Genomic DNA, 14,538 nt, shown 5'->3' with positions numbered 1-14,538 from the left:
AGAAGCACTTTGCTTGCACAACTGATGAAGGACATCTGTCCGAAACGTTTCTCTAGAAACTCTGTGTACAATATGTGATCATCGCTTTACTTAACAAATAAATTCAAGAGCAATGCAGTTCTTTCTGAGCTGGCGACGAAATGTTACAGTGCCCTTTAGTACGGTTTCAAAAGCAATATAATATTCTTCATGATTGAAAGAAGAGGCGCAATCTTGAAAAACTCCAGTGACGTTTACAGACCAAAAAAGGTTTTTGTTTTTTTGTTTACTCCTCCCACTCGGAAATGGCGGCTTTTTTTTAATCGAAAAGACAGCGCTGATATTATTTACAACACGTTTGGAAAATAATTGCTGTTGTCTGTAAATGTTTAAGAATGTGGTGAAGGTGAAGGTGAAGGTGAAGGTATGGAACTTTTGTCATTAAATCTTGGTTTCCATTGTTAGTGAATGAAAAGCAGGACGGTAGCTAGCTAGCTAGCAAAAAGAAACCCGGCTAGTGTTACTCTAACCAGAGAAAGACTTTCATCTAGCTAGCGTTAGTTAACTAATTTACAACGTAGGTAGCTGCAGCTGGGTTTTCTGGCATTGCAGGGACCTAGTCCTTTATATAGTATTTTATATAGAAAGCTAACTTGAGCTATGTCGTTACTTGTTATTTGCTGCAATATCTGGTAAATTAGCTAACCTAGCTGCATGGCTAGCTAGTTAACTAGCTAGGTTAGGTTGCTAGCGCCCTTTTACTGTTTTCTGCGGAAGTTAGCTACCTGGCTAACATTAATTCGATTAAGTAGCGTGCAAGCTAGCTAGCTAGACTAAGTTTATAAAATAAAATCTTTAAAACCGATAACCTCTTAAAAGCGGACGTTGTTCCTAAGTGCCAAGTTTCCTAACTTTATGGCTGCCAACGCAACAAATGACAGTTTTACCTAAATGATATCATGTCGTTATGTCGATTACCACGCTCTTTGTTGTTAAAGCAACTGTCCATGGGACCACCGCTGACATGACATTATTTGAGTAGCGACCATTCTCTCATTCTCATAATATGACACTTTCTGTTGATCGGGGCACTGAGCCACAGTTATTGTGATGTGTTCGCGCACTCATTTTGACTGTCAGTAGGCTGTCTTGAATAGGTACCATTTGTACCAGCCTCCTTTTACGCCTTGCATCAGCGAACTTTTTCAACTGCTGGCCCCGTTGGCTGGATTCCTTTTAAATAGTTGTCCACACCAGCCTGCAAAACACGTGTCCCATGGCACATTTAAAGCCACTTCAATCTTTTTCCTTGCTGATTATATACAGTTGATATCTCAACTCACAAACCTTAAATCTGTGTCTCCGTTTTTTATCTTCATTGTTGTAGATGGATTTCTTAGTTGACATGGATTATCTAACATAGAATTTGGAGTATATTTTCAGAAAAGTTAACCTATCCTAATGGGCATCCATAATGTAATTAAAGCAATGAAAGGGTTATGCCCACAGAGAACTTTGCCAAAGTTTACATCTAGAAATCTAGGAAATGGATGCACTGCTGCAATAAAGGAATTACTGTTATTATTTTGATGAAAACTCTTCACATGCTTAACCATTAAATCAAGGGTTAGTTATGCTTAATATAAATTAATTTTAAAATTTCTTCTTTTTTGCACTGGCAAAGCAGGGTAGTATAGTGTATGAAAACCAATGCAAAATATATGGCTAAAATGTGTGTTTTTGTTTCCCTCCATGTCATACTGTAAAATAGTTAATGTATTTTCCCCTTACCTAGCTGTGTGACTACATGCTTCTTATTTTATACAGATGACCTAGAAGACTTCTAAGGACAGCTGTTTTTGCTTTCGTCATTTCAGTAAAATGAAAAGTAACCTCAAACAACAAATCACCTCCATGGGTGAGAAGTTTTGAGAAGTGTTGCAGAGACTTGGAAGGATTAATTTATTCATTAATTTGCTGCCTTTTGCACCTTTACTGCTGAAGGACGTTCAGTATATCTTCGGCCTTTGTTTATCTTGCTTTATAAACTAACTGAAGCAGCTTTGGTATGTTGATTATTGGGACTTTGTGCTGTGTCTTGCTGTGCATCAGATCTCTGCCTCTGACCTTATGGTCACACTTTGCTTAGGCCTGCATGTTTGGTGCTGGAGACATCTCAGAGCTCAGCAACTTAAAGCAAATCAAAGCATTCCAGTCTTGCTGTCTGTCAGACTTTTTTGTTCGGTGCCTTGTATTTGCATGTTGGAAAGAGTGGCATGGTGATTGAATTGGCTTGTGCATATGGAGCACATTTAACTTCCTCTTTTTTTTCTTTTCTAGTGAAAGACATCATTCCACTTGGTGTTTCTCGACGCTACAGTGCTGATGACGCCACTACTACTAACCTGGTGGTGCACTGCTCTTCTCAGGAGACTCACCAGAAGCTTGCATGCACGCTGCATAACATGAACCCACCATCAAAACTTATGCTGCCTATTAAGCGCTCTGTGCCGGAGCAGAGGAGTACATCAGCTGTAGCCACTTCTTCGGGCTCTAAAAAGTGCTCCAAAGGAGGCCAGGATGCACTGTCCAGTCATAATACTCTCAGGAGAAAACCGCAACTCAGCAACAGGAGAAATCAATCCAGTGAGGATGGGTCACTGCACAGTGCTGCTAAAAAAGATGCTCCAGGCAGGTCTTATAGCCATGAAAGAGACTTCTCCCTTGCGCTGTGTAAGCAGCTGAATGAGAATCTGAAGGTAATTAGATGTGTTTACAGAGATTAAGATACTGTTGTCCCTGAGTGTTACACTTTGCCTTTTTGTATTACACAGAAAAATAGCTTTGTTTTGATTTCAGTAAAGACTATTCATTTAGCCAACTCAAGATCACTAAATGTATGTTGTAATAGGACTGTCATTGTTTAAAATGTTTTGTCAGTATAGATAAGCAGTCTTTTTTTTTTTTTTTTTTTTGCTTTTTAATTACATTTATTCATTTATTTCCATCTATTATGAAGATGTATATAATCAATGAAAGTACTGGTGATTGTCTGATCTTTGATTTCTAGGTTGGAAAGGTTATGCTCTCACAGAGTCCTCAGCACCAGAGAGCTTGTGAGTCTAAGACATCTATTTCCAGACCTGTTAATGACAGCCACAGTTCATCAGTCCCCCAGAGTGAAACCAGAATCCCTGGCACCAGTATGGAGAAGTGGGACCTGCAGGCTACTGGGAAGATGGACAAGCAGCTTAATGGCGATCGCAGCACACCTATTTTCAGTCCTGTTTCTTCACACAGGGTGAGAGCTGCTTCTGAGCAAGGCTGTAAAAAAATAAATTATATTTTATGTTTAGATCATTTCTATTTAATACTGTAGTCCCTGAAATACTAACATTTGTATGTGGTAATGACATGTTGAAGGCAAAATCTAATATAGTGCAGTTTTGACTGGGCTGTATTCATATATTTAAGACAATATTATGAATTATGAAATGGTCTTTGCTTACTGTTCAAGATGTAAGGAATTTTTCATAATTATAATTTATTACACTGGGGGAAACCATTATCATATACCTAAAACATCCCTCTTCACAATATGTATTTACACAAGTGATTAAAGCTCAGTGATATTGGTCATTATTTGGAGAAGTGGTTTTCAGTTATTTCTGTTAATAGAGTTCCAGTCTTGCTCTCATTCACCCGATTGAACTCGGCTCATCAAGGACTTGAGTTTGGTCAGGTGTGTGAGTGGAAGACACTAAAATGAGCAGTAAGTGTTTCCCCTAGAATGAAATTGAAAAGCAGCAATTTAGGCAATCACTGATTATTTACTGAAATCTGTTTTTTATTAGCGTTACCTTGACTAATTTGTTTTATTACATTTGATGCTTAAGCACACGTAGTGTACAAGCAAAGTTTGTAATATTTGTAATGATCTGCTAACTTTTTTCACCACTTTTGTTACAGGGAGAAGGCATACCCTGCCAGGCAACTACACCAGGTATAATGGTACTTTCCTTCTGTAGAAAACATACAGTACTTACTGTCTGACCAAGCAATGCTACAGGACTTGCTGTTTATGTATATAAAGTATAGTTTAGTCTATAGGTAATATATGGTGAAATGAAATTTAAAATAAATACATTTAAAAAAGATAATGAGTGCTAGCTACATGTATAGCATCATTAACATCATCTAGATGTTATAAATATTTTAGCTGATCTTGTTTTTGTATTTTTCTTTATTGCCAGTAGGAGGCAGATCTCGGTCCCTGAAGAGACAAAGAGAAGGCAGCACAGAAAGAACTAGTGAGACAGAGAGATTGTGTGAGGAGAATAATCGGCTCATCCTAAATTCTCCTAGTTCCAGCTTGTCCCCACAGTACATAAAACGGGTCTGCCTGAGAACAAGTTCTGCACCTGTTGGGCATAAATACTCTCCAATCCCGGAACGTTTATCCTTTAAAGAGCCGAGCAGAGAGCCAAGGTCTGAGAGTTGTAAACCCCAGACAGTGACAAGGACCACAGAAGTCCTCAGAAAAGATCACTTGAAGAAGGGAATAGAAACATCTATTGAAAGCAGATGCTCCATAAATAACCCACTCACCTCTGACCTTTTCCCCTCAACTTCCAGCAAGACTAGCCAAAATTGCAATAATGAAGGACATTCACCTGCCTCCTCACACACAAGTTCCCTGTCAAGTCTTATGGATGAGGATAAGACCAGCCTCTTTCCCTATAAATTAAAACCAACAGTACCTGGCTTTCCAGAACTCACAGAGTCATCGAGGGGTGATGTGGATGAAGAAAAGAAGACCACCTCCAGAGCTAGCCTGTGCTCCGTGACTGTAAAGCAGGACACAGCAGAGAAGAGAGCCCTGGTGTGGAAGGACCCTCTAGATTTGGAGCTGGTAGATGAGAGAGGTTTAGGGCTGGATACTTGTTCTCTGAGCCTTAGTAGCAGCAACAGTAGTGAGGAGGAGAAGCTGCTCTCCCTGCAAGAGATCCTGGAACGCAGCGCCCATGTCCCTGCCACACCTGAGAAGGGGGCGTTCTCTGAGCCCAGCACGCCACTTCCTAAAGCCCCTGTAAGAGCAATTCAGTCTCTGAACTATACACTAGGGATTACATAGCAGTCAAAACTGCTTTTAACATAAATATTTACATGTTTACATGAATGTTTGAATCTTTGGCACTCCCTGTAGTCACACACAAATGGCTTAAAAAGTCAAATTCAAACAATTTTTGTATGCAGTTTAGAATTATTTACCTGTACTAGTGGAGAAAATTGTTAATGAAAAAAACTGATGCACATTTCTGATTTGAGTACATTTAAGCATATTAAACTAAAACAGCAAGCATTAATAAAGATTTCCATATTCCTTTACTCTTATCACAATGTAACTAGCCAATCAGCATAGTACAGAAATATCCTGTATACTATACTCCCATGAGTAAAAACATGATAGTTGTTTGATCTACATCTATTTCTTATTCCTTTTCTATTAGGCAGAGGATGTGAAAAAAAAACCTACAAGTTACAAGAACACACTGGAACAGATGCTAATAGAGAAAAAACAGGATCAGAAGTGAGTCAGAAATCAAGTTATTTGTTGGTATTTTTTAATATTCTAACTTTTCTAAAAATGTTATCATAATAGGTAAGTTATAAATTGTTAATTATAATTTATAGGTCAAAAGAGCTTGAAATGCAGTTGCTTGAGGCTTGTAAAGAAGACCTGTTAAAACTGGAGGAAGAGAATGAAAATTTAGAAGATGCACTTTCACATGAGCAAAGGTATTTTAGCTGCCCTTTGCACATTTAAAGGTATCAGAGAGTTTCTGGGAGTTCCAAATGGTCATTTGTCCCTTCTTTGCTTTGCCACAGGCAATTCTTAGATAGATTCTCAGTTCCCTCATGCGCAATCAGAGACCTCCACCCCGGAGAGGACATCTTCACATTAGCCAACTTTGGCCGAATCTTCAACCACCAGAGTCTGGACCTAAGACAGATTGGTGTGACCCCAACCAACCGAGCCCAGCAGACCCTGCTGCAGTAAGTCAGTAACTGGTCACTACAGGCCTACACATGAGGGACATGGACAATTTGTCATGTTTTGTAATAGGACAACCTATTATGTAGCTTCATTTTTGCTCCACATTTTGGCCTGTGGTTATGAGGGGGGGGGGGGGGGTGCACTTTTGGCCTGTACATGGTAGCTACATGGAAATTGGGTGATGTGGGTGCTCAAGGTTGGTTTGTGCCTGTGCAGGGCACATCCAGAGCAGGTTCTGCTGCTACTCAGTGCAGGCTTGCTGAGGAGAGCCTACTGCTCCTCGCCTTGCCATTCACAGGTCACACGCTGGTTGTTCCAGGTACCTCTGCCGCCTGGCATTCAGACACAGTCACATGAACCTTGCACTGTCAAAAACTCTTATACTCACTCCACAACTTTATGCAAATATCACCGTACTCTTGTCACCTGTTATGAATGGGCTATTATGTTGGCTCGTATGTGTTTTGCTGTTTGTTGAAATTGTGTGGTGGTTCATTCTTTTTAATAACAGTAACTCTTGTGAATTAAATGGCAGATGATGTCAGTCCACCCACACGGCATTGCATGTGCACAGATTCTGCAAGCCATGACGACTATCGCCTTAACTGCTGCTCAGCAAATAGGTATACTGTGATTAGACTCACTAATGCTCTGAGTTGTGTTACTAAAGGGCTTGCTCACAGCCACTGCTGTTCATATGTTGTAGTGGAGAAAAGCAGTAAGATGTTTGAGGTGTGGGTGCCCAGCATACAGGACATTGGGCTGGTCTTCCTCAACATGGGTGTGCCATTTGTCAGTCTGTTTCCTCTGGATGCTCCACAGCCCCCTTTCACTGAGGGAGATCTGCTGTGAGTACTGACTTCATGTCCCCCACAACATATTGAGTAGGATCAGTCTCAACATCTCTAAATAATTGGAAGTAGTTGTATCTGTGTTATTAATTAATTAAATGTGCCTTGCTAGAGAGAGTATACAAATTCATCCAGATGGTGCAAGAACTGAGAATAAACGCGACTCATTTCCGGAGCACAACTTTGAAAACATTATCAAGGTAGCCTTTATTTCAGAAAAGAGCTATAACGCATGTCTTCAGCATGCTGACTAAAGCTTGATAAGTTACTCAAATGCACATATTCTTGTTTTTTTACTTTCTGTTGTTGACTTTTTGTTTGTGTCGTTGTGTCTGTCTGTGCGTGTGCATGTTTGTGTGTGTCTGCATCTGTGTGCATATGTGCGTTTGCGGATGTGTAGTACCTGGCCCTGTGTGCCGCCTTGTGTCCAAGGGCATACACTGATGAGGAGCTCCTGCTGCTGGTGACTGTGGTGTGTAGAGTCAGTTTGGAGACCAGTTTACAGCTGTTCCCCACTGGAGACATAAGCTGCCTGCTGCAACACATACTCAACAACATGACAAACTGGGAAACAATGGTTAGAAATGCACCCACCCATGCACACTAGTAACACTTGAGGCCACTTTCCCAGACCCAGGTTAAGCTTAAACCCCTACTATAAAGAATGGGCATATATTGCTGACACTGCAGTTTTGTCCAAAACTAGGCTTAATCCATATCCAGTAAACTGGCCCTTAAAAGTATCATTTAGAAAAGAGTAAAACTGCAGCAGAGCAGCTTTGAGTATACCTACAGACAGCATTTTCAATGTCATATTGTAGAGGTAGTTACATTGTGAGTGCTCACTATATTGGGCCAGCCTATTCTATAGCTGTACCTAATAGGCTGACATATTTTGTAGTGATTTCCAAGTAACCTGCCATTACTCACAATGCTGTTCCAACTTTAAAGTCAGCTGACTGATTGTCCTGAAGTTCTGGCCCATGTATATGTTGGTATTTCATGAGAGACCTTGTTTTACCAAAAGGCATGTGTCATCTGGATGCTTTAATAAACATTTATAATGTTACATTCCCTTGTTAATACTATTTATGCAAACATGAGTGAATGCTGCATAAACTTGTATATATGCGCTGATTTATATATACAAATTATTCAGAAATCATGTGCCCTTTCTGTAAAAACATATACTAATAGAAGAATGTGACAACTGTCCAGAGAACAAGACAATTGTGCAAAGAACAAGTAAAGAGTCAGTAGTTAAGTTTGTGCATTTCCACTAACTGTTCTCCTGCTGTGGGTTTGCAGTTACCTCAACTTTGCCAGGCCATTACTGATCTGACTGACGATCACCACAACCTCAGAAGGCTGGTGCAGCTCCTGCCACATGAGAGACGGGGAAAGTGAGTGAAGTGTTTGTATGCTGCTTATTATTATATTTATGAAGTGAAAATATTGATTGTGCAATTTTTACCCCTTTGTTACTGGGAAGACAATTGAGGAGACATCTCAGTGTGTCAGTCATCTCTAAACTGTTAAACCACAGATGCACTTACTTACCGTCATCTACAGAATTTGAGGTGAGAGGAAAAATTTTTATCTGGGTGTTATATATTTTGTATTACAGTGATCTTTTTAAAAAAATTAGTGTGTGGGTACAAATTCATAATGTTTTAACACTGTTGGTGTAAAGTTGTAAATGGTAGTCATTCAAAAATACATGTTTCTAAGAAATTTATTTGCAGAATACGTCTTTGTAAAACATTTTTGAATTTTTTGTGCAAACAGAAAAGGAGTTAACCATAGTTTACTTTGGCTACGTTCAAACAGCAGGTAAAAGTGGCCCAAATCCAATCTTTTCCTCCATATGTGACGCAGATTTGTCATTTGGATAACGGTGTAAACAGCAAAACACACACTGAAATCTCATATTTTCAGTTCTGATTTGGATCACTTTCATATGTGGTACTGAAATCCAATACATACCCCATATGTAGCAATGCAACTCTGATCTGCCAGACTGGAATTCATGCAACTTTTACATTAAGCCAACTCAACATTCATGATAATTTTATGCTGCCAGGCAGGAAGGAAAGTTGGATGACAACGAGGAAAAATTTCAGTGACAGGACAGTCAGTTAATGGACCTCATTAATATTTGGGGTGTTGTATGTGTACAAGCAAAATTTGAAGGCACTCATCGCAGCCGCTCCGTCTTCTCATGTAACTTATTTAATAACAATGGGCAATCAGTTTTTCCACTGAATTCAAATCTAAGGCATGTTTTTAAGTGAATTTTACAATAAGTTTACATTACTTATTCATAATAAGGCTTTTACACTTAAAATATGTGAATTTTGAACATCCTTCTTCAGAGTCCATTACCAACACAGGGCCTCCACGTTTGGTACTGATTTCGAATGGCCTACTATACATAATGGTATCTGAGTGTAATTTGTTCTAAATTATTTGTTCTTAGTAGACCGCTAAAAGCAATTTGGTAGATCATGTCTGCTAAATGCTATACAAGTAGATGTAAATATAATGGAACACAAAAACTATGGTTGTTGGAGAAATTCTGAAAACATATTTGGATTCAGTGTACAAAAACACTTAACAGCTGTTTTGTTTGGGTCTTTGTCCTGCTTAGTTCATGTTATGTTTAAGCTACATTAAGTTTTTCATATCAGCTAATATTGTGTATATAACATAAGTCACAAGCATCACATTGGGTTTGGTGATCATTTTATGATTAGTACAATTTCTGGGTATATTCCATGTTCTTGCCCAAGGTCACTTACTGGACATTTTACTTTTTGTTATACTTGCATTACAATTAGGTGACCAATTAGTCAGACCAGCTGGCTAGCTAGATAACTGTGTATGTATGTGGTCGAAAACAAATCAGAATATAAAAACCTTAATTTTTATAAACTTGAAACCTTTCTAATTTTTACAATCTTGATAATATTCCTTAATATAGGGCATGCATTCCTGCACTCCTGGTTCAGGACTGCATGAGGTCGGTTCAGCTGCTGCATTAGTTTTTCTGCTGCTTGTGGCTTCGTAGCTAGCTAGTCATTTTTTCTTAGCATATCATTGATCTTGGACCAAACTTTACTTTCATATCAATAATGCATGTTAGGATAGAGAACCAATTTCACACACAGATATGTGAGCCTTAAAGAAAAGGATATATTGTGAGCTAATGTCATAAATGTAATCATTTGTACCCCATGTCAGAAAATGTGCCTGTTTTCTATTCATTATGTTGGTCTAGTGTCCAGTTGTCTAACTAAAGCGGTGGCACTTGGTGATCACTAACCCTCCTACACTTGACAGGTTGTGGCAAAATGTACAAAATGTAAAAATAATTTCAAAATTTAATGGAAGGAACGGTGACTAATATAACAGAGTAAAAGTACATTTTTGACTTCGCAAATGTACTCAAGTAAGAGTATAAAGAACCCTTTTTTAAAGAAACTTAAATGTTAAAAATGTTTAAAGAAACTTAAATATCTTAAATGTACAATTTTTCAAAAGGTTACTTAAGTAAATGTAGCGTGTTACTACCAAACCTTTTGGTTCAGACTAATGTCAGATATAGGTCACCTTAAAAGGATATTGTAAACAGCCTAACGTTAAAAATCTGATTTGATCAGAAAATTGGATTTGGCCCAGTTTTGTGACTCCCATACATGGCACTTTGAATCTATAAATCAAGATGTTCAATAGATGTTAAAAAGATGCTAAGCCCTTTTCATCTGTTTGTTAGATGTGACATTCCTTCATATATTTTGCTCTCAGTTGTCTGCTCTGAGATGTTACCTACCTCGTATGCGACCCTCCACCCTACTGAAGGGAATCATGGCAGCAAAAAAAGAACAGCAGGATGTCGAGGACTGCACCACCACTCCAGACCAACAGGTGAACAGAAAGTTCATGGGTCATTATTTGCATTATTTCACCTGCAGATATAATCTGTCCTGGTAATTTGAGTCAACCTATATGTTATACATTTTATATACTTACCTTGAAATGACAAAATTTGGTTTAACTTCATAAAGGTTTTGGTATAGTTTCAATATTCATGAAATGCTTCTATTTCTCTAGGCATATTACCTCTGCTATAGCCTTTTGGCTTTGACCAATGAAGCCTCCAATTTTGAGTTTTTACCATCAGCCCAGAGAGTAAGTGTCACAACATTGTTAAATATTCTTTTTGCATGTGTATAAGTGTGTAAAGAGCCAGAGAATGTTTCTGTCAACATAGACAGCTGTACTCTCTATTTGGTACTGCTATCACACTAACAGCCCAATTTAGAAGAAAAACCCCCTGAAATGGTGCTTGTGTGAACTGCAGTCTTTTATGAGTGATGTATTTATTGGAAGCAAAGATGCATGAGAGATTGGTGGCTAGTGGCTGAAAGAGAACCCATATCATGGGTTTTAAATAGGCCTGCTAAGAATGTCCTCTGGAATATAAAGTCTGTCAGTTTTATGTGCCATAGTGAAATGGCAGCTCTGCTCATATGGACACAAAGACATTACTGATCTGTAAATTCTGAACAGTTAAAGCTTGTCTTCTGACATTGTAAAAGATACAGTAGCCTCCTTCAGTATTAGCCTTTTTGGATGGAGGGCATACCATTGAAGCTTTGTCTTGTTCTCATAAACGTGAATATATTTTTGAGTCAATTTGTTCTCTAACAGAATTTGTGTAGTTAATATAAGTGTGAAGCTACTGTAGTATGAATAATGAGGACTGTCTGGGGCACACAGAGATCCCTTTATAGTCACTTTATTTAAGTATTTATATATTCCTATCTGGCTGTGTTATTCAGAATGAGCTGCAGCTGCTATCTGCAGAACTGGAGAAACACATTAAGTGTGACATCAGGGAAAGTGAAAAAATGCTTTACAGGAGTAAGGTACAGCATATCCCCTTAATTGACCTAATTTTCTTGATGAAAACATCTTTAAACCATTAATAAACAAACACAAATTCCTGTTCACTCATTTCAGGTGAAAGACTTTGTTGCCAGAATATATACCCGATGGCAAGTGCTCCTCCAAAGATCAAGACCCCAAGAGGTATGGATTTCCTTATGGGACTATTAGTGTATTTCATGTCTTATGTCCTTCAAGATATGACACCTGAATTCTTGAATGATGGTTTGTTGTATGTACAGTATATAAGTAACTAGTGTATGCATTCCAGTACACACAATTTGCAGGATACCTCATCATCCCAGGTCTTTTTATGTCTTTTCACTGCTTAACTGTGTAAGCACTACTTCTGAGAGAGAAGAAAGACTGAATTCAATTTTATTTAATTGTATTTAATTGTAATGATCATTATACATATCTGCTCTGGCATGAAAGTGCTGGCTGTCATTGGAGTATGGTTGTCAGTCAGGCTTCTGCCACTTGATTTCAGTAAAATACAAGTTTCTCAGATACAGAAGTTATTTTGGAGATCTTGACAGCAAGAATAACTGTTCTGATAACTGTAGAATACTGAATCTCTTATAAGCTTGAAGGAATAGTTGATACTTTGAAACTTTCGAATAAACATGTCCTCAGGCATTGGGTGTTGATGTACATGTTTGCTTTTCTTTTTTAACTCAGGGGAAGCTGTATGATTACTGGAAACCTCTTCCTGAGGATGAAGTGCCCATTAATCAAGAGAGAGAGCTCACGGAGGGTCTGAAGCAGGAGACCACAGAGGAGTCTCAAAGTGGAGATTCTGAGAATGACGAGTCAGAGGAGCAGTGGGGAGAGGAGGATGAAGTGCTGATGGAGAGTACGGAAGAGCAAGAAGAAAGTGCTGGAGAACTTGACGAGGAGAAAGGAGAAATGGATGAAGTACGGGGAGACATAAAAGAGGATGAATGTATGGTGATGCTGGATGATGAAAATGGAGTGAAAGAGGGGCATAAGACACCTGTAGATGAAGATCTCCTGGGAGGAAGTCTTGACGAGTTAATGGAGGATGTAGATGACGAACTGTTTCAAATAGAAGATGAGCTTCTTAAAGATGAAGAGTCTCTGGAAAGAGATGTAGATTCTGTTGAGGGAGGACCTGAGGAGTCGCAGGAAATGGGGATTTTAGAGGATGCAAATTAGACAAATGCAGCCTTGAGAAGAATGGCTCGTTTACCCACATCAAGGCATTTTTATTCCAATTTAAGGGTCTTTACACACTACAGTTTTCATTGTTCTTGTTGGTCCAGGGATATTCAGTAGGAATTCAGGAGATCCCTGGGAGAGTCAGTGAATTTCTCACATCTTCCAAATAACCAATGAACCATATTCATTATTTTGAGTAGTGTAATGCATTACATTCATAATTTCCAGTATCAAGACATAACTGTTTGGTTATGAGGAATTCGTAGTGTGGAAGCTGTGACAGTCACAGAACGTTTGTAGATTGTGTAGCGTGAAAGGGCCCTTGTTCCTTAGCACCTTTTGTATAGCAAGCATGATGCACTGCATTGCCTTAACAAGCTTTAGAAGGGCTTCTCCTTCACCCAGTATACTTCATTGGGAGGGATCACTTTTACTAAGCATGGCACTGATTCCTACCATCCAGGTGTATGTGTCTTTTTTCATGAAACCATGCTGGGTTTGTTAAAGGTAGAATGCACACTTGTCTGCCAGGCTCAGGATTCCTTCTCTTTAAGCTGCTATCTAATATCTAAAGCAATGTTCAGTTAAATGTTCACTGATCTGCTCTTTTAGTTTCTTTAGTGGTAAACATACGTATCAGCATGGATTTCTCGGTTGCTGCCATGATTTTACTTACTGTTAGACCTGTTGTTTGAATCCATGCAACACTCCTACTTTGCAAAAGAAAACAGATTGTATACTGTTCATCAAAAAAAAAAAACAACTCAAAATACATATAGACAAATTATCATCATAAAGAACATGATTGACATGAAAGTACATAATGAAGCACTTTTTCCACATTTAGAAATCAATGTTTTGTTAATTGATACTCTTTGTTCATATTTTAGCAAATGTTGACAGAAGTGTATACTTGTTCTGCTTTTTTAAAATTTGTGAAGCCACTGTTTAAGATATGAGGTTTTACAATTTTTTGCATTTTTGTAATGTAATATGTAAGGGTGACTTAATAAGAAGTGCTCTTTTCTGTGATTCTCTTTTAGAATTTGGGATTTTTTCCAGCAATTTTGTATTTGAAAACCGCATCTAGTGTTTTGTTACGGGTAATGTGGGTAATTGTTACTTGTCTGGGGGGTTGTAATCAAATATTCAAACTAAATAAATAAAAATAAACATTAAATTAAATGCTGATTCATGATAAAAGTGTAACAGAATTTTATGCACACAAAATAACCTTTATTAACCTGCGTTCCATGGTCTAAAACATTTTACTCATCAAATGGTCCAGGATGTAATTTTGTTTGTTTTTTGTCGAACTTTTGTTCAGTTAATATATAAACTATTTGTGTGTAGGGCCTAATAGGTAAATTAACATAGAAAGACCTAACGTTTTGTATTAATAATCTTTTTTCCCGTATAAGGTTTAAAGGAATTATGAACAAACTAATAACTCCACATGACATCGTTACCAAACAACTTCAGCATTGATGCACCTTTGACACGCATTGCTGCTCTTGT

General features: G+C 38.3%; 1 protein-coding gene across 4 annotated transcripts; it reads left to right on the top strand.

Moving 5' to 3' along the window:
* Nucleotides 1–285: 285 nt before the first annotated feature.
* On the top strand, nt 286–14,205 carry slf2 (SMC5-SMC6 complex localization factor 2). Of its 4 annotated transcripts, none has more exons than XM_027023525.2 (21): nt 286–397; nt 1,807–1,897; nt 2,320–2,738; nt 3,050–3,280; nt 3,949–3,982; nt 4,233–5,068; nt 5,490–5,569; nt 5,674–5,778; nt 5,869–6,036; nt 6,254–6,356; nt 6,573–6,660; nt 6,744–6,885; nt 7,001–7,088; nt 7,289–7,465; nt 8,197–8,291; nt 8,381–8,468; nt 10,696–10,815; nt 11,002–11,079; nt 11,733–11,819; nt 11,914–11,982; nt 12,520–14,205. In XM_027023525.2, the coding sequence occupies exons 2-21, from the start codon at nt 1,861–1,863 to the stop codon at nt 13,015–13,017; spliced, it is 3,543 nt and encodes a 1,180-aa protein (XP_026879326.2). In that variant the 5' UTR covers nt 286–397; nt 1,807–1,860; the 3' UTR covers nt 13,018–14,205. The 4 variants fall into 4 exon arrangements, with proteins under 4 accessions (XP_026879326.2, XP_035387738.1, XP_035387737.1 ...); XM_035531845.1 differs by having other exon boundaries at nt 286–403; nt 4,236–5,068; XM_035531844.1 differs by having other exon boundaries at nt 286–403.
* The last annotated feature ends 333 nt before the right edge of the window (nt 14,206–14,538 follow it).

This window comes from Electrophorus electricus, chromosome 11 (assembly GCF_013358815.1).
Source record: "Electrophorus electricus isolate fEleEle1 chromosome 11, fEleEle1.pri, whole genome shotgun sequence".
Taxonomy (NCBI): Eukaryota; Metazoa; Chordata; class Actinopteri; order Gymnotiformes; family Gymnotidae; genus Electrophorus; species Electrophorus electricus.
This window is presented reverse-complemented; position numbering and strand designations above follow the sequence as displayed.

Excerpts from the sequence above, each read along its gene's own strand:
- slf2 (XM_027023525.2), top strand. The coding sequence starts at position 1,861 with ATGAAAAGTAACCTCAAACAACAAATCACCTCCATGG. Across the intron at positions 5,570-5,673 it reads GAGAAAAAACAGGATCAGAA|GTCAAAAGAGCTTGAAATGC; the intron begins GTGAGTCAGAAA and ends TATAATTTATAG. Across the intron at positions 6,037-6,253 it reads GCCCAGCAGACCCTGCTGCA|GGCACATCCAGAGCAGGTTC; the intron begins GTAAGTCAGTAA and ends GTGCCTGTGCAG.